Raw genomic sequence first — 22,617 nt, 5'->3', positions numbered from 1 at the left:
ATGCTTTAGTCCTTCAACCCAATAAGCATTGTCACATCTAAGTTCATTGGTTAGTGAGATACAACCTTTTCCTTTTATGTAACAAGGTTCATTGTTTCCAAATCTCACACTACCACCATCATAATGTTCCATGTGTTCAAATTTTGATGTATCATTAGTCATATGATGTAAGCAACCACTATCAATAATCCATGTATCATTTTTTTCTAACATGAGAGATAAGTGTCATTTTATCTCCTTCATCATCAGATTCATCTTTTATAGCAATATATACCATTTCATCATCTTCATTACTATTTAAATCTTTGGCTATGAAACAAGATTTCTTACCTTTTTCCTTGTAATCTTTGTAATTTTTTAAATCCTTCTTTCCTTTGAACTTCTTGTGTTTCTTTTCATCTTTGTCTTCTTTGTTTGGACATCTTGCAGCAATATGTCCAACTTCTTCACAAGAGAAACAAATTAAAGGAATTTTACCTTTATACTTTCCTTTGCCTTTGGGATACCTTCTTGCAAGTACTGCTTCAATGGCTTCAAGATTACTATCATAACTTTCTTCCTCTTCACTTTCAGATTGTTTGCTTTTAGACTTTTTGGCTTTCTTCTTAAGTGATACCTTGGCTTCAAATGCAAACTCAAGATTGCTAGAACTAGGAATATAGTTATCTAGTTCAAATGTTGTCAACCTTCCAACTAGTGCATCCAAAGTTATCTTGTTATTTGGATCACATCTCATTTCTTGAATAACAAACACTTTGATTGCATAGATAAGGAGAAGGGTTTTGAGTACCTTGCTTACCACTATTACATCATCAATTTTTCCTCCAAAGGCTTTGATAGCACTAACACTGGCTTTGATTCTTTCAACATATTTTGCAATGTTTTCATCCTCTCTCACTTTCATTTGATCAAACTGGCCTCTCAAGCTTTCAGCCTTGGCTCTTTTTACATTATCATCACCTCCATAGATATCCTTCAATTTGGTCCACATTTCATGAGCAGTAGCACATCCTTTGACTCCATCAAATTCAACATAGTTAAGAGTTGATGCTATGTCAATCATCATGAAATTATGATTTTTCTTTTTAGCAATTTCTTCTACAGACATTGTACTAGTAGGAACCTTATAAGTAGTGTTTACGTATTTCAAACCTAATCACTGATGGTTGCCAGATGTAACTTCATAAGTTCATGCCATGCTACAAAGTTGTCTCTGTTCAACTTTGGAATCTCCCTTCTGTAAGACATCTTGATCTTTAGCTTAGGTCCTTGAAACCTTTTCTACAAGCACCAAGAAGCTCTGATACCAATTGTTGGAAATATAAGAGGAGTAACTAAGAGGTGAGGGGTGAATCAGTTACTACTAAAATAAATCCCATATCCCTTAGATGTCAATACAAATTAAAACTCTGGTTAAATTGTATTATGATGTAACTTAGTAAACGTGCATGCACTCGATTTACACTAGCAAATGTTGTAACTCGATAAACACTATTAAAATAACTTAATAACTGCTCAACATAAAAATCTTTAAGATATTATGTGTGATTAATCTTACTTAACTTAGTTGCATACATATAAAAGAAATAACATGAACACAATTAGCACCAAGATTTAGCATGGAAACCCAATTTGGGAAAAACCACCAATTGCAACTAGTTACTAATTTTCACTCTTCTGAAGTGAGCCCTATTAAAAGCCAACCCTATTAAAGGATACAAAACACACTATTAGGTGTAACCCTGTTAGAGGATTTAATTACCCTGTTAGGAGTGGCCTTGTTAAAGGTCTTTGGACACTTCAAATAAAAATGCCACCTTGTTAGAGGATTTACAAATAACTGTTAAGCCAACTCAATTAAGAGATTTAGATCATTGCTACAATGGTTAGAAAGTAACAATGAGATGATCTAATTTCTAACGCAACTGAATTGCTGATTACAGATCTCAATTCTAGCTTGTATACTTGATCCTTCCTGATCGAATGTATCTTTGCAACTCAACAAGGATATTCTACTTATCCTTCCAATTCGTTTCCTTGAAGCATCATCAAATCTTCTATTATGTTCCACACATTCAATCCTCAACTTGACTTTATATATATATATATATATATATATATATATTTGTCAAGTCAGCTTGAATACAACTTAGATTAATTGATATTCATCTGCTTAGTTGGTTAGAACCAACAAATAATTTAATTGAACTCAATATGCTAAAACAAGAAAATCCTTCATTAGCCAATCCTACTTGGTAGATACTAATACAATAATGATTTTCCTGTGTTAACCAAGTGAACTCAGGTTACATTGTATATTCACAAAGTTCCTCTGGTAACCAAGTGAGTTTGATTAACACTAGTTCCATCTAACATTTCCTTCATTAATTGAGTGAGCTCAGTTAACACTCAACTTATGTAAACTTTCCTTTGTCGCCTGAGTGAACTCAGTAGACACTGTCTTCTAAACTAGGCAAACTTTGGAATGCTCGATAGACATAGGAAACTATCTTCAATGCCCGAGTGAGCTCAACATACACTGACTGGCAATGATATGATATTTTGTGTAACATCAAATACAACAAACAATTAATTAATTATTTTCAACATAAGATGCTAATGATAATTCACAAGTTATCTATTTTGTACTAGGTGATCTTTTCTTTGCATTTTTACTTATCTTCCTTTCTTATGTCCCATCTTACTTCTTCACAAGCACTATCAAATACAATATACAACTCTTCATCCTTTCTCTTCAAAAATAGTAAATTAAGAAGATTTCAAATTACTGTTAAAATTTTAAAAACTCTTAATTTATACAAGTATGCTTCCCTTATCTTCAAACATAGAAAAGTAAGAAGAAATCGAAATTCTTTGGAAAATAACCTATTTTATATCAAAAATAAAAAAACTAGCTAACGGGGGAGTTCAAGCGAATCCCCTTGGCAAAAATTGACAAAGTGAAAACTTGTTCGATTTTGCATAGGGAACTTTGAGTGAAGGCCTTTATTAGCCACTGGGTTTTTCCCAGGGGCTTCACATGAATCCCCCTTTCTGCGAAGATCTTGGACCCCTTTGAGCGAAGGGGGTCTTCACTCAAAGGGTCCCAAATAGACATTTTTACACAAGTCCCTAGAGTTTTTGGCAATTTTTTCCCTTTCAAGAGCTTGAACAATGGATAAATATGACCATATTATGAAACTAAAATTACAAGATTTTTGTGCTCTAAACAAGCTTTCCAATGACTATACTTTTAGTATATATTGTATTTTTTATAAAGGTTATATTTTTAGTTTTATTAAATATAGGTTATCTGATCATTTCATAGACTCTATATTTGAACCTTTAGGAAAAATTAAAATGGGAGATTTTTTTGGTGAAAAATATGCATTCTAGAGGTATTTGTGCTACCTTTCTTAAAAAAAGAAGAAAAAATTTATTTCTATTTATAGAAATCAAGTTCAATAAAAATAGCCTATGTCTAAATTATGATTAATGTCACTTTGTCATTCAATAGAATATACAGTTTGAACCAAATTGAATGAAACCAACTACAATTGGAAGGTATCGATGTTACAATTCTATCCTTGAAAGTATTTTGTTATCATCATATTTAAAAAAAAGTTATGTCGATCAAAATAACCATCACTCTTTTAAAATGTTGATTTTTCATATACACCACTTTTCAAATGAGGAGGAAAAATAGACTCAAATCAATTCAAATATTTAAAAATATATATAGTTAGAAACTAGAAAGAAAATGCTAAAATCACTAGCTTACATCATCTTCAAATTCTTTATTGTTTTTTAGTAATACGCATCTAAAAATGAAATGTTAAAAAAAAATTGTTTTAGTGTCAAAGTTGGCCAAAAAGTGGGAACCAGTATTATGGGACTAGATATGTTCAGATCTAATGTAATCTTTGGAATTATTCGATATACTCCTTCACAAAATAATCCTTTTTCTTTATATTTTGCATCTTCCTTAACAAACTAATTTTATAATCACCAGGCAATAATTTACTCTTCAACTTATTCACCATCTTATCCCAAGACTTGATCTTTTCTTTTCCTCTTCTTTTTCTATCAGTTTGAAAATATTCTCACTACAATGATGCATGTCCTTTTAACTTGGCACTATCATTTTTCACCTCCTTATCTGCATTTGTACTCTCATACTCAAACATCGTAATAATCCAACTAAGAAATTCAATTGAATCTATCTTCCCATTATAATCTAGTAAATTGAAATGTAGTCTTGTATTGACTCTAGTAAAGGATCTTAGAAATCTTTCATCCCCTTATTCTAGTATTGGTTCAACATCTCTTGTAAAATCTTCCTCAATTTCCCAATCACTCACATCTTTAATATGTCTTCCTTTTCTTTAGGTAGTTTTAACTATTTCAAGTCTAGCTGAAATTTTCCTTAGCATATCCATTACTACTAAATCCACATCTCTCCTTCCTCAACCATCCTTGTGACCCTATGCAATTAAAGGTCATATCTTAATTCTACCACCCTGTAACCAAACTCAATAAGTGCTTCATAAATTTGGATTCACAAGACAAGTTCACAAGGAACACAACCTTCACTCTAATTCCACTTAACACAATCCTTGATTGGAAAGACCTCAAAGAGATCAGTTCAATCATGCAAAAAGAGTAAACATAATAGAAAAAACAAGTAAATAGAGATAACTAAGCGAGATCAACATTTATTCACAGAAAATCAAATGTACAAAGGTTAAACAATTAGCCTTCTTACATTCCAAGGTCATACATGCATGCTTACTTACAATCTTTGGTTAGAGACCTTACATCTAATTTTAAATTTGACACAATTGTAATTCTAAGAACCTAGTACCAAATTGATAGCCCTTAAGGTATGTTACATTACACTATATAGGCAACACGGCATGCAAGTCAACCTCAAGATCCAAACTATTCCCTAAGAACAAGAAATATAATACAACAAATAGGTTTGGTCCCAAATAATAACGAAAAAGTGACACAACATTTTTGAAATCTCACGGTTCTAGATTTAGGTCCTCACATGATTCAAGAACATAGCTAATCGTGCCACTAAAGATCCTCAATCATAGATTTTCATTGGGAGACTAAAATCCTCCAATGATCAGGAAAACTAGCAAGAACATGATACCAGAGAGAAGATGAATCATTACTCAAGTAACACAGAATTAATTGATATATAAACTTGAGAGTAAGAACTAGATTGGGTCTAGATCATACTCCAAACATCACAAATGCATATTTGGACACAATAAGGATCACTAAAATGATCAATAGTCTGGAAAACAAGCAAAACTAAAAAATTGAACATATGATATTTTTGGTTGATGCAAGATTTCTCTAAAACCAAGATGTTCCCATGTCAAATTATCACAATCACTCTATCCATATATACTTGATTTCTCATTTCAGCACATTAGTACACATGAGCAACACAAATTAGAGTGGAAAGAAGGAATAAAGAGGCTTCACCAAAGGAATATTGCTAATTTGGTTTAATTTATCATGTTATTTACTTCATTTATGATTAGGATATCTTTCATGAAATTTGGTTTCATGGTTGGCATCTTAGTTTCATGTTCTTGAACACTATTTTCCTGGTCCACACACACATAATCTCCACATCTCTCTACATTTTCTCTCTTCCTCTACTTATCTACTTATCTTTTAATACCCTCTATTTATCTCTCCTTCTCTCTCTCTCTCTCTCTCTCTCTCTCTCTCTCTCTCTCTCTCTCTCTCTCTCTCTCTCGTGTGTGTGTATATATATGTGTGTGTGTGTGTGTGTGTATACATATATGTATGTACATATATATACATACATATATATGTATGTATCCATGCACACACACACACACACACACATATGTGTGTGTGTGTGTATCTACATATATATGTATGTATGTACATGTGTGTGTGTGTGTGTGTGTGTGTGTGTGTGTGTGTGTGTGTGTGTATCCTCTCCCCCCCTTCTCTCTCTCTCCCTCTATGTACATATATATGTATATACATATGTATGTACACACACACACACACACATATTTACATACATATATCTATGTATGTAAATATATACACATACATACATACATATATATGTATGTAAATATATAAATATATATATATATATATATATGTATGTATGTATACATATATATGTGTGTATACATATATATGTGTGTATACATATACATACATATATATATTTATGCACATATATACATATGTACATACATACATATATATATATATATATGTATATACATGTGTGTGTGTGTGTGTATCGTCTCCCCCCCTCCATCCCATCTCTATCTATCCCTCTGCTTTCAACATCCCTTTCATCCATTTGCATCTACACATTTCTCTCTATCTCTATCCCTATATTTATGGCCTTATATATCTTTAACTACCTCTCCCTTTATCTCTCCCTATTTCATACATAAAAATACATTTATTGCACAACCAATATCATATACTAATTGTCTACTAATTTTCCTAATGTACTACATGGATGTGTGTGAAAAATAGACATTTTTTTTTCTAATTGACCACACCTCTTCAGACCCATTGCTCACCAAGGTAAGATTGCTCTAGTTTATTATGAAGACACCGAGACAATGAATCTTCTTTAATGCATTAGCTTTAATTTGACAAATGTTTAAATTGGAATATTTATGTTTTAAGTTTCAATAAAATAGAAAAGAAGGTGTTAGCGCTTATGTAGTTAATTATAGCTTATAAATATTTTATTTTAATTTTAAAATATTTTTATTTATTATTTATTTTAATATCTCATTAAATTATCATGACAAATTTTATAATTTCCTCCCCCTTTTTACTTAAATTAGAGAGAGTTTTATAAGGCTTATTATGTTAAAAGAGAAAGATAGATGCAATGTATTATCAAATTTAATCGTGTATCTTCTGAGAAATTTTTTATAGCTCCTTATTTCACAAATAATGGCTCACAAGAAACCATCACACATGAGTAATGTAAAGGTTCACTTGATACTCATTACATCTCAATGATGTTTATAAAAAGAACAATCAAGACTTCCAAATATGTTTCTATATCAATACTATACTAACTCAAACCTACTTGAGTGTAGAATTTTCATTATAATCAAACCCATTAACTTGTTACCTAATTTTCTAGAACCACTATCAAATATTAATTCACATAAATCATTTCTAAAGACTAGACCCTAAAAATAAAGGGACTAGCTAATATCCTAACAAATCGTCCATTTTATGTATGCTTAAGATGATATAACTTGTCATACATCATTACCTGCATGATAACATGAAAAAAAAGGAATTGACCCAAACATATACTTTCCGTTTTCATTTCTTTTTCTCAGGTTGTACATTTAAGCAACAATCTCCCACTCAAGATTTTCAAAACTTCTCCCGCCCTACATAAACTCTTGCTCAATTAGAAACTCAAAAATATTGATACAAATAGCAATCCATTCAATTTTTTATTTTGGCCTCAGCTCCAATAGTGTGAGTAGTTTGGAAGCTTCATTAACAAGCATTGAGAAATGTAAACAGGTAAAAGTGTCTCTGCAAGCTTTTGACAACTACATTATTTGATAAAGACTCTTTGCATTTTTATTTCAGAGTTGTGTGTGGATGTCTACGTGAGTTTCATGGAATACGGAGGGTGATGAAAGTGATGGATTATGATACAATTTTGTGCAACTTGTTTGGATGTAAAATTGCAAGGGATATAAATACAATTTTGTGTAGATTATGATTATACAGATTATGTAAAGATGCTCTAAGAGTTCCTAAATTAGTATTGCACTTTGGAACATTTCACACTATTGCAAGTGTTACTCATTATCCAAATGTGTGCAAAATAAATATTCTTCAAACTCATGCTTTTCTTCCATGCCTGTATTGTTGTTAATGGAGACACCCAAAATTGTATTAATATGAGGCCAATCGAGCCCAAGGTCACTATATGGGCTTGTTTTATTGTTGCTTGTGTAGTATGTATCCAAAATATGGCAACATTGACAATGCATTGAATCATTTTATTTGCCTAAACAATTACAACGTCATCCCATGGAATGTAATGAATTTATATTACTCCCAATAGAAAATTACAAGACATCTTTTTTCACTTCGGGTTGTTAAATACAGATGGATTTATCAATATGACTTGCAAGAAAAGTTGTAAAAGAAGATTGCAAGGTTTGTATTTGAAAGATTGCAGGCAATAGCTACACTACAGAAAATCTCTTTTCACCAATGTGAAAATGTTTTATAAATAAGTGAATGACAAATGATATCCAATGAAATATTCTCGTCTCCAAGGCTAGAAAAATTTCTTGGTAGATGGGGTATTATTGTATTTGCCAAAATATGTTGCTAAATTTTTTCAGCGGTCATAAAATATGAGAAAGAATAATCATTTTCATTTGGATGCAAAATGGTTTCAAATTTAACTTGGTAGAAAGGATATTATTTTATTTGCCAGTATATGCTACTACAAATTTTCAATAGTCTTAAAATTATTTTAAGAAGGGTTAGATGGGCAAATGTGGAAAAATATTTACTTGAAGGATAAAATGCGAGAATAAATAGTTGTTTCCATTTGGATGTGAAAAGACTTAATTTTCTGGATAGATAGGATATCATTTTATTTGCCAAAATACACTACTACAAATTTTTAACAATCTTGAGAATATTTTAAGAAGGATTGGATGGGCGAATGTGGAAAAAGACTTATTCAAATGATAAAATGTGCACGAAAGAATAATTTTTGGATGTGAAAAGGCTTTATTGAGGAGAGAAATATAATTGTGGCTTTGTGTTTTCTTTTCATAGAGGTGATATGTTTTCAATATTTGTTTTTATGTTTTGTTACTTACTAAACTCTTTAGATTTTGTCTTTTGATAAGAAAATAATATTATTCCTGAAATTACACACGTTAAATGTATATTTATTCAAGATCATCATAATACATTAAGGATAGTTATTGCAATTAATGCATATCAAGATTTTCTTTAAAATAAATGTTTTTATCATTTCTTAACAAATAAAGAAAATATGTATTTGAAAGGGTAAATTTAGAATACACTTCTTTTGAAAGATCTATATACATCACATGAAAACATATTAGCACAACAGATACCCAAAAAAAATTAGAATATATATCTTAAGAAAAACTAACATATTTTAAGAGAAATAGATGCTTTCAAAAATGATAACCCTTTTTTCCTTTGACATAGTTTTTTAAATATAAGTATGATAGCACAGTTTATTAAATATTAGTTTAATGTTTACAACTATTGATTTAAGACTTTTAAAGAAAGATGAGTATAATAATTCAATCTCAAGAAAAAACTATTTATGAAATATTAATTTTAGATCTGTTACATTTTTTAACAAGATAGGCATACACTTTTTAATAATCTTAATATGTTTTAAATAGATATTACTTATGTTCTAGTTTTGATTCATGATCATTTTTTCACATTTTAAAGATAAATATGATTTTAAAACTTTTATTTGATTGAACATGTCAAATGTACATTTGGTTAAAATCATAACAAATCATTAGTAAATTTCTTTATATCATAAATACATTAAATTATCTTACTGGTAACATTTTTCATCACCCTTTAGCCCATTACAGATGACAAATTAGAGACTTTTTTTATCGACTAAGTTCTCTTTGTTTTTGGCTGTAAAATGTTATGTATTTTTGGCATTCTCAAGCACACCAAAATATTGTGCATTTTCGAGTGTTTACTCCGTTCGTTATGTCAAGGATGGATAATATGTATGCACAATGCTAGTTTTTTTAGTACAAATGGACAATTTGTGGTGAGGATAGTTGTGTCTAAAAATAAAGGACGTGACTATCCTCCCCACAAATTGTATAGTTGACCAATTTTCAAAAAATAAAAAAACATCATGGATTTTTCTGAAAAATTTGGCATTTGATCTTCATGATCTACATAGTTTGTAGTAAAAAACAACAAAAAATTTGGAACAAAATTACAAAATTTTCATGAATTTGGGAAAAAAAAAGTTTGACTTTGTTTTGTCTTTAGTGCATTTTGTGTGGAGATTAGCCTGTCCCAAAAATAAATACATGATATAAATATTTCATCATTACATGCTTATTATATTCATTGAATCTAGTTTATTTCCTATTAAAATGTTATTTTCCACATTATTAATTAAGCAAGGGACTTTCTCAATTGAATAGACTTGGTTGAATGACACACTTAACTTTTTAAAATTCTCAAATAATGGAAACACTTTGGAAAGAGAATTTGGTCTCAACAATTTATTAGCATGACTCATGGTTGGTAAGATCTAGCCTAATTGTGAAAGAAATTCCATCCAGGCCTAACTAGTGGGGAAGGCATGTTCCTCATGCCACGGTCTACTTTGGTGCTTTCTCCTTCCCATTTTCCAAAGTAACTTGACATTGTTTAGAGAAAATGGTGTGAAGCTCCTACCTTCACTATAGGAAACTTTAATATGACTTCCCATACTTAGTGGGGTCAAAGTAGAGTAACTTCAAATCAGCTAACTGCAACCCAGATTCACATTACCAATTATTGCTTTACCCACTTCCCAACTACAGAGATGAAAGCCTGAGTGAGCAAAACTTGACACTAATTGAAACTTATGAACACCTAACTCAACACATCTACAATAAGAACTTGGTTCAAACTAAAGCTCTCTAACACAATCCTAAACTAAACTTGTGTTGCTAACAACTCAACAAGGCTTGCCACATGTGCAACAATTATTATTGACTATCGTTGGAACATTAACTCCAACACCCCCACTTAATGTGACAACTAAAGGAAACATTATCTAAAAATTATACTTTGAAAATATGTCATAGAGGAGTAAAACTTTCTCATAGTTATGCAGCTATCATCCAGCTTCAAAACACCATCTCCACATGAAATATCTCATAGACGATACCAAGCTTTTGGACTTTCAGATCTCCTTGAACTATTGGACACACCATCTCCACATGGAATGCCTCATAGCCCTCATAAAGGTATAGCTTCTCCGATCCTATAGCACCTCAAACCATTCGAGCATACATCTAGCCTCTTACCACATCTTTTCCTATTTTTAAAAGCATTGATCTCTTCAAAACAAATTTTTTAATGAAAACATAATCATTTGGCGTTTCTTCTCATGACCTCATCTTCTTAACAACTTCTTCTCTAACAGACAAAACTTAATAGGAAGATAGCTCTAATACCATATTGGAAAAATAGAACAACAAAAACAAAACAAAGAGAAGAAAGATTTTCCATCATGTTTTTATTGAATAATAGATGCCAATTTATACAATAGCTTGACTCAACAATATTCCTAAATGACTGCTAATTAGATTGACAACACACACATAAACTTGACACTAATTGAAACTTATGAACAACTAACTCAACACATTTACAATGAGAATTTGATTCAAACTAAAACTCTTTGACTCAATCCTAAACTAAACTTGTGTTGCCACCAATTCAATAGGCTTGCCACATGTGTAACAATTATTATTGACTATCATTGGAACATTAACTCCAACAATAAATATTTCATCATTACATGCTTATTATATTCATTGAACCTAGTTTATTTTCTATTAAAATGTTATTTTCCACGTTATCTTGACTTGATTGAATGACACACTTAACTTTTTTTGTATTTGTCGTAGGCAATATACTATTGTATTGAGTTGAGCACAATTAAAGTTATTTGAACCAATGAGAACTAAGTATTTTTAGATAATTTAACTCTTTCTAAAGATTAGATGTTTTTCTTTTAAAATAGTATATTAAACAAATTATTTATTTGACAAATGATTGGCTGAACTCTTTAATTATTTATTTGACATATGATTAATAAATGCCTTATATCTTCTATGACCCTTCCGCTCGCCCATCCCTCATTCATGTTGCCTTTCACTGTTTCTATAATGATTTTCGAGTCACCTTTAATCTCCATGTTCTCCCATCCCACATTGATTACATTGATTACTCTGTTTGTTATGTCAAAGATGGATGGTGTGTATGCATATTACTATTTTTTTAGTATGAATGGATGATTCGCTGTGAAGATAACTGGATGATTCGTCGTGAAGATAACTGAGTCCAAAAATAAATACATGATATAAATTAGATGCTTATTATATTCATTAAACCTAGTTTATTTTCTATTAAAATGTTATTTTCCACATTATCTTGACTTGATTGAATGGCACACTTCAAACTTTTTAAATTCTCAAATCATGTAAACGCTTTGGGAACAGAATCTGGTCTCATTTATTGGCATGGGTCATGTTTGGTAAGATCTAGCCTAATTTTGAAAGAAATTCCATCCATGCCTAACTAGTGGGGAAGGCATGTTCCTCACGCCACAGTCTTCTGGTTCGGTGCTCTCTTTCCCATTTTCCAAAGTAACTTGACATCATTCAGAGAAAATGGTGTGAAAGCTCCTGCCTTCAATACGGGAACTTTAATATGACCTCCCATACTTAGTGGGGTCAAAGTAGAGCAACTTCAAATCAGCTGACTGCAACCCAGATTCGCGCTGCCAATTATTACTTTACCCACTTCCCAACTACAGAGATGAAAACCAGAGTAAGCAAAACATTTATGGGTTATTGTTCTGAGATCTTATCTCGAGAATTATACTTAAATCTACTGTAATGGGGTCATGGGGTTTCAACATATTATGAAAAAGTTGTGGGTTGATTGAGACTCTAGAGGAGTAAAATGCAAGGGGAAAACTTCAGTGCAATGTCTTTGGCATTGCATTCAACGGCAGAAACAGGACAATTTAAGAAAAAAGAGGAGAGAATTCCTCAATGGAGTTTCCAGGAGACCAAGGAATTTATCGCCATTAGAGCAGAACTTGAAAAGGATTTCACTCAGACCAAAAGAAATAAAACCCTCTGGGAGATCATTGCGGGGAAAATGAAGGACAAGGGCTTCCGAAGAAGTGCAGAACAATGTAAATGCAAATGGAAAAATCTTGTTAACCGCTATAAGGTTCAATTCTTGTGTTCTCTAGATTCTCTTGGTTATCAAAAACCCTTATTTTCATTTGCATTTATATATTTATAATTTTTTATTGTGTAAACATATGATATGATCAAATAAATTTCTTTTTGGAATTGTGGAAACTACAGTTTTGTAACGCCTTGTTAATGGTGAACCTTAATACACCCTTTCCTTTTTGCGGAAGTGTGAAGATCATAGATCATAGTCATTTGCCCATTTTGCATAAAAGCTGGAAATTTGAACAATTTTTTTTGTGACAAGCTTGACTCAGAGAACTACACAGTTAAATCCTGATAGCAATATCATTGCTGTGGAAAATATCTCCTACATATCAATCTTGTAACCCTTTTTTTAACCTCAAGAAGTAAGTCTTTTAACCTTATTTTAGTATAACCCTGCAAATTCTCTCCGTGTTTCTGTTTTCAGGAAAGCTGAAATTCGAAAGATCACTATTGTAGTTCTTTTATTTTGTGAAACGGGAAGGCACAATCTAATTAGCCTTCTGTGTAAAATCCGAATTTTATCTGAAAACCGAGAATGCGGCCTTGTAACGCAATTTGAGAGCCCTTGAGGCTTGAAGTTCGACGCTCTTGCTCTGTTGAGTGAAAACTGGATATTCAAACGCCATTTTTGTGGTCATTCTTGTCATATTTCAACCATTTCATCCTTTTCCTTAGTACCCAAAAGTTGAGTCCTGCAAACATTTTTCCTGTTGCCCTAAAAATCCAGACTTCTACCATTGTCTTTGGAAACTGGGAATTCAACCCTGCATGCGTATGTGTTAGTTTGCTATGTTATATGCCATTCTTTGCAATGATGTGGAAACTCACTAATACCAATCTGGCAGTTATCATGATTTAAGATTAATCAAATTTCCCGTTTTGATCTAAAACCAATCCAAAATAACTTGTTTTCCAGATGTAGAAGACTAGAACGCAACCAACGTATGGCAGAGATTTGACCTCTAGGTCCAAGATCTCTATCTATTCGTGAAAAGAGACCTCAAAATGTTACAACGGACAACCATGTTCTATTTTAAAATCTTTTTGTAAAAATTGCAAATGCAATTCTGAAATGTTATTTATCAATTATTTGTTGATCTCTATTATGTTTCTTGTTGAATTTTTTGGTAGTTCCATTTTGCTCATCTTGTTATTGTGATAAATGATCAAGATTAATGTTTTTTATTACTCAGGGAAAAGAAACTTCAGAGTCTGACAACGGAAGACAATGTCCTTTCTTTAAAGAGCTGGATTCAATTTTTAAAGAGCGTGAGAGAAATATGGATAGATTGCTATTGGAATCAGAGTCTGGAGTGAGACCCAAACAGAAAGTAAGGAAACTGAAACGTTTGTTGGCTGAAAAGTCTTCTGATGATTACTCGGAAGATGATGAGGATGAAGACGAGGACAGCGAAGATGAGAAGATTGTCAAGAGAAAGAAAAGGAGGGCAGATAAAGAAAGACAGAGAGTTACAGCTGATAAATACCGTGCAAATAGTATGCAAGAGGTGCTTGAAGATTTTTTCCAGCAACAACAGAGGTTTGAGGAGCAATGGAGGGAGGGAATGGAGGTGAGAGAGCAAGAGAGGATATTAAGGGAACGGGAATGGAGAGAGACAATGGAAAAATTGGAAGCAGAACGGGTCATGAAAGAACAAGCTTGGCGTGAGAGGGAAGATCAAAGACGAGCGCGAGAAGAAGTGAAGGCTGATAGAAGAGATGAGCTCTTTGCTGCTTTAATTAACAAACTCTATCAAGAAGAAGGGTACTTTATTTTTCTTTAACCCTTTCACCAAAAAAAATACTGTTAACGTTATGAGTCATTACAAAGTTGCTCCCTCAAGTGAACTTGGTTGAATTTGTGTTTATATTCCAGAGTAGTACAGGTCCAGAATCAAAGGCTGTCTTTGTTGTGAGGATTTATTTCGTACATACAAGAAATCTGTCTCAATCGCATTTGGAATTGAAGAAACAATTGGCAAGTGCTATTCACTAACCATTAGAGAAAGGCACTATACTAAATTTAGAAATATTTTTTCTTTGGAAGAGCACCAATTGTAATGCTTAAATGCAAATGTTGTTTGTTGTAGGTGGGTTTTGTCAAATCGTCCTTATAATTTGCATTAAAAAATGGAAGCAGAAAACATCCAATTCAAAAGCATTTTTTGCTCAAATTAATAGTTTGATCTATATGTAAGTGTTTTTTTTCTTTGTATTCATTTGAGTTCTTTTATCTTCTGTACAGGTCTCACAATTAAGCCTCGTAATTGATTGGAGTCTCATCTTAAACATTGCCTCAGAAGCTACTTTGGATATAGGTAAAAAAAGGTAATATATTTTTGCTCACTAAGCAAGTGATCTGTTAGATTATTGGTATAGTTTTGCCTAATTGAGGCAGACACAGATAGATGTAACTATAAGAAGATGCTGATTTTGAAAGTCCTGATTTAAATCAGTTTCAGTGATTCAACTGTGTATTTTCTTTATGGCATGAATTGAAAGCCTAAAACTCCCCATTTATAAGAAGCTGTCAATCTCTTATTGGCCAGTTCAGATTTATGTTGTTCATGCCTTGAATAATTACATCACAATCCTTGTTTCTTTGTTCTCTTCTCATTCAAATGTTAACTGTGAAATTATTTCCAACTTATGAAGTATTTATCATGTCTTTTAACTAAGTGTTTTTAAGTTAGATTCTTGTTCATTTTGTATTTCATTGTCTGCAACCTCTATACTAATACTATTTTGCACATCAATAAATTTATTTGCTTGTTGAAAATCTCAGGCAACATTTATGAGCCAGAGATCTATGCTTGGTATTGAGTAATTCCAAGGCTTCTTTTATCGAGAGGTTGGTCACAAAATTGAAACCAAAGGGGTAAAACTTAAACAACATATATAAGGTTAACTGTAAAAACTTATCACAAAGGCGGAGTTGAGGTATTAGCCAGGCCACAACACAAAAACATCACCTATAACTTTTGCTTGTTTCAAACATCTACCCAATATGTTTCAATCATTAGCTCAATTTTCTTTTTTACCATTCATACTTCGAGATTTAAGAAACAGGTTTAAGATAAGCAGTGCTAGCAGAAGATGCTTCATACATTATTTAAGATAAGCAGATAACCTCATCTATATCATAGATCATGAGTGAAAATAACTGTAATGCTTATGTAATAGGCATGGATTTCTCTTGTTTTCACTTATTTCTTCATTCTATTTGCAACATAACGAGGCATAGATTAATGTTCCACCTTTTGCTTCGTCATGATCCATTATGTGCAGGTATTACTAATAAGCCTTCATTTTGCTCACAGTATAATGGGATTCTTGAATTTTTAAAAACATAGAAGTAAACATTTAGCAGCTATGGTATAACTTGTGATTGCAAGCAGCATTGAACTATTCTGTACATGAATCTATGAAACTTAGGTTACAAATCCTGTTTGTTTCTTGGGATGCAAGACAAAGAAAGCAGAAAGCAGAAAGCAGAAAGCACGACCTGTGCCTCTAAGTGCAAGCAACTGATGAACCTACGTTGTGTATGGTAGCATACACACATACAAGAATTTTCCAAACAGGATATAAGTAATGCTCATTGGTTGTAAAGAGTTCCAAAGTATTTTTAACAGAATTTGTTCCTGGGGGCTCTATGCTGTGATATGCAGTGGAGGTTCATCATTGGGTCAAAGAGTTGCGTAAGGGACACAACACAAGCATTTGTCTTATCAGTAGAAAAGAACAGAATGATATTGCATAAAACAAGCACATTCGTCGTTTTTGTTCTCAATTGTTAGTCCTGTCTTTCACCCATGTAGACAACTATAAACTCAAACAAAACCTTATTCAGCATAGTGACTAAACAGATCAGATTTTATTTATATTCTCTTTCCAATAACTACCAAGTAACTATTGGAGTCTATCCTGCTAATGTTGGTGCTTTGGATTGAGGCATAGCTCTTGGTCTCAGGTGAATATAGCATTGCTTATCTGACGTGTTTCTACATTTGTGCAATGTGAGAGTTCTGATCATCACACTGGCAGTTTCCTTCTAATCTATTATTTGCATGTCTAGTTATAAACAAAGTCATGGAATAGGGGAAACATTAAGATTCAACATCTTGCATAAAATAAGAAGCAAAATATCTTTGCTTGAATCTTCTTTGAGTTATTTAGTCAGGGAATGGTTAACCTAGCAGGATAATGTATGATAAAACCTTGGTGCAACATTGAAGCAAACCTCTACACTGGCTAAGCATAGTGTGCATCCTCCTAAAGTGCTTCCAGCTGAGCCCTAAGTTTGTGTTATAAGTTTTACATATTTTCTTTCCCATTTCTTCTTTTGGTTGCCTCATTATTGTCTTGCTTCTAACCTTATCCTTCTGTAGCAATCTTTAGATATGTATCTACTCTCACTTTACTGCTCCTAATCGCATGATCTCCGGCAAGGTCCTTTTGTACACGTACCAAAGTGCTTTTGGAACAAAATTGTTGATGTTTTGTAGCTTCTCTCAGATAAATCATAAACTGTAGCATATATAAATAAAATTTATTATAAGAATGTGATTATGTTAATGAACAGACATGTCCCTTCTATTCTTTACTCTCTCATATATATATATATATAAGAGGATGTTAAATTGAAAAACACATACCAGAAATTATGGCTGTGCTATTATATTTGCAGCGGTCCTCAGAAAAACAACATGTTATCAGAGCCAAGTTCCTTCTATAAACCCTAAATAACTTGAAGGTAGACCCAAGTTCTGTTGGATAAGGAATAGAAATGGACAGAGTATTTACTCATAATCCAACGCATCAATGATAGAAGTTACAGTGAATGTGCACACTAAACATTTGCAATGACAATTACATTTATCATCTAGATAGCATAGAGAAGCTTACGAACTCAATCTAAAGTTTAATTTGGTATAACTGAATAAAATAAAATATTATATTACACTTGGTGATCGGAAAGAGGACTCCACAGAGAATAGTCGACTCTGCACATTAACATTTGGCTGAACAAAAGAACGACCGAGAACCATCATCAAGGGAATCTGTCTAGAGAGGTAGAGTCATATGGTTGACATCTAGCCATATGAATCATTAAGCAACGAATATGTTGTAAATAGAAGAAACAACGACCAATAAATAGGGAAGTCTTAGCGGCAAGTGGATCAGGTGCGGATACAAAAGGATATCAACACGATGATAGGAGGAAATATATATGGTCCCAAGTCAATGATCACTAGTGGCAAATAAATAATAACACGCACAACAAATTGCTCACATATCGTATTCTTCAGATAAAATCATTAGAACTGCATAATGAAGATCAAATAGAATGAGATTAATCTGAAGAAGAATCAAGTTGGATGATTCTTGGCAGTCTGGAGGAGACTTGAAGATTGAAACGCTCCATCATAGATACATTGATTACATGACACAATATCCATCTAGTTAGTATATATACATTCGAATTGTCTTTTTGGAAGTACCAAATTTTATCCTTTCAAACTGGTTAAATCAGTTTGAATGACCAAGTCTCACAGCAAAATCACAAGAGACATGCATGAAGAAAGCAATGATAGTCAGAATTGAGCCGCAACCAAAGTGATAAGTAACATATTTAATAAAACACAGATAACGATAAAACAAATCAATAAATATTCAATAGCGATTGGGGTTTGAATAGCAATTATATTCCAAGATAATAAGATTGCAGAATCATTACATATCAGTGGAAAGCCAGAGAAATTAGATGGATCAATGATCAGAATGGAGGGATCATTGAATGTGCTTGATGGATAGAAAATATGCAGAGACAAGTATTGAAATCAACCGAGGTCGTATTCGGTAAATGCATCTTGGTATTCTTCATTTCTTAGCAATTATAAGGCCCCTCAAATATATGATATCCATCAGATGGACTGCGAACATATATATGTCAATTATTATATTGCCAAGTAAGGTTAGGATGACCACGTCAAAGGGTTCGTAGGCATACAGTTTACAACCCACACTTATAATACTATTAAGATAATTGATAATTAAAGGTCCACACAACGCATTGAAAGGAGAGACTTATCTAAGGAATGACGTGCAAGAGAGCCATTAATATTTGAAGGAGTTAAATACAGGTCTTGAGAACTAGGGACCCACTGCCGACCAAGAAAAGGGAGATTGATTTCAGACTTAGAGGAAGTTTGACACTTCTTTAAGGATAAAGGAGCTTAGAAGATTGATGTTTAGAGGGAGTTTGACACATCTGTCTGGAGGAGCAAATGGAGGATATGATTCAGTAAACCTTTGGTGAGCTTTGATCATATTGATTCAGAGGGAGTATACGATGTTGTGATGGATTCTCCAGTGATCAATAAATTGTAGCAGTCAAGAGGACTGTGATTCGTGAATATACCTTGTGACTATGATTTTAATGGGCCTACCCGGTGTGTGCATCGTGAGGAAGTGACGACTTCCAAATGATGTCACTTGTATTTACAGAAGTTATTAAAAGGTGACTATAACACAATTTTATATTATGATGGATATCTTACGATGTCTGTGCAGATCATAATAGGTTATACTTTGCATGGTGGATGTATATGGTAAGCATTATGAGAATGCGTGTGCACATACCTTATAAACATTTTTTGAGTACATGGTGAATGTTATGCAAATTGATGTTCAAGGAGGCCATTTACACAGAGTACTTGGTGAATGTCATGCGACTTGATGTTCTAGAAGGCCATTACTCACAGTGTACTTGGTGAATATCATGCAACTTGATGTTGTGGAAGGCCATTACTCACAATACTTGGTGAACATCGTGCATCTCAACATTCTGGAAAGTCATTACTCAAAGAGTATTTGGTGAATATCATTGATATTCTGGGAGACCAATTCTCATGATATCATATGTGATATCAAACATTTTTGAGTAATTGGTGAATATCATGTATTCTGGGAGACCAATAGTCATGATATCAGATGTGATATCAAAACCTTTTTGAGTACTTGGTGGATATTGAATGTCGATATTTTGGGAGACTAGTACTCATGATATCAGACCTTATTTGAATATTTGGTGAATATCATGTGTTGATATTCGGGAAGACCAATACTCTTCATATCAAATGTGATATCAAAATGTTGAATATTATATTGAGGTAATATATGGTCATGTGTTTATCCTCCCTAGCTGAGAGGGAGTGTTGATGTTTTGTAGCTTCTCTTGGATAAACTGTAGCATGCATATATATATAAAATTAATAATAAGAATGTGATTATGTTAATGAACAAACATGTCCCATGAAGGGACATGGGACATGTCTATTCTTTACTCACTCTCATATATATATATATAAGAGGATGTTGCATTTGAAAAACACATACCAGACATTATGGCAGTGCTATTACATTTGCAGCGGTCCTCAGAAAAACAACAGAAATCAATCCCTTATATTCACAGTTCATGTACACTTCAGGTGTCAAGACTAATGCTGATGTTATTATACTTTTTAAATATTTAGAGGTTAACCTCTTTATTGTGCTATTATTGTTTTCTTTGCCACTTGCTTACCAGCAAACTCAAAGGCATCTTTCTCCATATGGTTTTGTAGTCTAGTCACTCCACTGTGCTCATAAACACCTTTTTTCTTTCTATCTTGGTATCTGTTCACATCCATCTAGCTTGCTTTAATGCCCTGATCACCTGTATTCTTGGATATACATGACTCTAATCTTTTAGCTAGATTCATATTTGGTAGTACCTCCAAACATGTCAATGCATATGAGCACATGCAGGTAAAGTAAGAGGAAGGGATTTTAGGTCACTGCCAAGTGAGACATGAATTTGAGCACATGTCAATACATATGAGCACATGGAGGGAAAGTTACAGGAAGGTTTTTTAGGTCACTGCTAAGTGAGACATGAATTTGATGTACAGTACCCTCTTTATAGAAGTCCTTATGTAAAATGTTTTATACATTCACGGTATGTTGCTGATGGCAAGTACATACACATGAGGCCTGTGGATTGGACTCTGTGCCTTCTCAATGGAGTACACAGGCCTATACCTTTATGCTTACTCAGGCTGTGCAAAAAATTCCAATTGTAATGGAAATTGTTCATTATAGTAGACATGCAGAGTTGGACTCCTATAATAATCTTCCCTACTTCTTTCTTAGCTGGAAGCTTACAGAGGAATCTAAGAACTCACATGGAGTTTACACCTTTCTTAAGGATCTTGCCTGTCTCTCTGAAAACTGAACAATATACTGTGTTCTTTATTTCTAATTTCATTCTTTTTCATTTTGTCTGCCACATGAATGCTCTATCTGCTTGCATAGAGGCACAATGGACTTCTTTTTGCATACAACTTTTTCATACAATGTCATCTATAACCAGCTAATCCCTTTGGCATCCAAATCAAAGCCAACTTTATTTTTTCTGATTCATAAGAACTTTATTTTTATTTCCTTTATACCTTATTATGATATGCATGTGTTAGACAAGCTTGGAAGTGGCTTCCATGAGTTCAACTTCTGCTTAAACTTGATGCTGGAGTTTGTCATGATTCCATTGTTTATTCAACAACTCCAATGTCACCTTATAGCTGCTGAGTGCTAGTGTTGGGCCTTGGCAGCATGATTGGAGAACTGTGTACACCTTACAAAGTGTATAGCTCCTTATGAACTTGTTGTTCCATACTTTCTAGTTTAGTTTCTGATTGATTCTTTCAAATGGTGTTGTTCTCTGCAGTCAATTTGTTTTGCAGTGGATGAAAGTCAGATACAACTGGCTGAAGACATTGCAAGTCACATCATTTTTTTGATTCTATATTTATTAACTTGCAGCGTCTTCTAGGTTCTTTACAAGCTTTATTTGTTCTATCTTCATTTTTCACATCTTTTCCCACAAATAGTCAACTAGTTAATTATGAAATAAAGAAAAGTAGTAAATGAAGATGTACAATAATAATTTTAAACATGCCAAGCTACAATAACACACCATAGCACAACATATACATGGGGAAAACTCTACCGGGAAAAGACTCACATAATAGAGCACAACCCAATGTGTCAACAATAATCAAATTGTTACAGTAATTATTTAAGGCCACACTCTTTAGGATTCTTCATACAATGATAGTCTTGTGGAGCAATTCTAAATACATAATGATACTTGCAAAATCTCATTGAAGGCACTACAAATACAGATTTATAGAGCAAGAGATGGATGCCTAGTAATACCACATGTCGTCATCTTCTTCACTACATGCTTTCAAATAGATTTATAGGAATGCAAGCTGCAATTTATGACAGTACATCAACATAGCTTATAGTGAATTCCATCAAGTGGGATGCTCATCTCAACCAAATTAGGATGCATGTTAATCTAGTTTCCTACCATGGTGGATGCAAACACGTCAAAGCGGGTTCAACATATTCATATTACATGTGACCTCAAATCAATGCTTATGCCAAAAATAAAAATTAATTAACACCATTAATGTAAGGC

The 22,617-nt window shown here is 32.9% G+C and overlaps 1 protein-coding gene across 6 annotated transcripts; it reads left to right on the top strand.

The window, feature by feature from the left end:
- The first annotated feature begins 11,890 nt into the window (after positions 1-11,890).
- LOC149556638 (trihelix transcription factor GT-3b-like) lies at positions 11,891-17,085 on the top strand. 6 transcript variants are annotated; one of them, XR_016364734.1, is made up of 5 exons: positions 11,891-13,074; positions 14,282-14,853; positions 14,965-15,066; positions 15,334-15,416; positions 16,557-17,085. XR_016364734.1 is itself a non-coding variant. In XM_089831052.1 (3 exons), the coding sequence occupies exons 1-3, from the start codon at positions 12,799-12,801 to the stop codon at positions 15,344-15,346; spliced, it is 861 nt and encodes a 286-aa protein (XP_089687178.1). In that variant the 5' UTR covers positions 12,278-12,798; the 3' UTR covers positions 15,347-15,645. The 6 variants fall into 6 exon arrangements, 1 of the variants encoding a protein (XP_089687178.1); XR_016364733.1 differs by having other exon boundaries at positions 16,524-17,085; XR_016364732.1 differs by lacking the exon at positions 16,557-17,085 and having other exon boundaries at positions 15,334-15,645.
- Positions 17,086-22,617: the final 5,532 nt, after the last annotated feature.

Source organism: Cupressus sempervirens, chromosome 5 (assembly GCF_028749045.1).
Source record: "Cupressus sempervirens isolate cs-2001-9-10 chromosome 5, ASM2874904v1, whole genome shotgun sequence".
NCBI lineage: Eukaryota > Viridiplantae > Streptophyta > Pinopsida > Cupressales > Cupressaceae > Cupressus > Cupressus sempervirens.
Note: the sequence above shows the minus strand (reverse complement) of the source record. Positions and strands in the feature narration are given on the sequence as shown.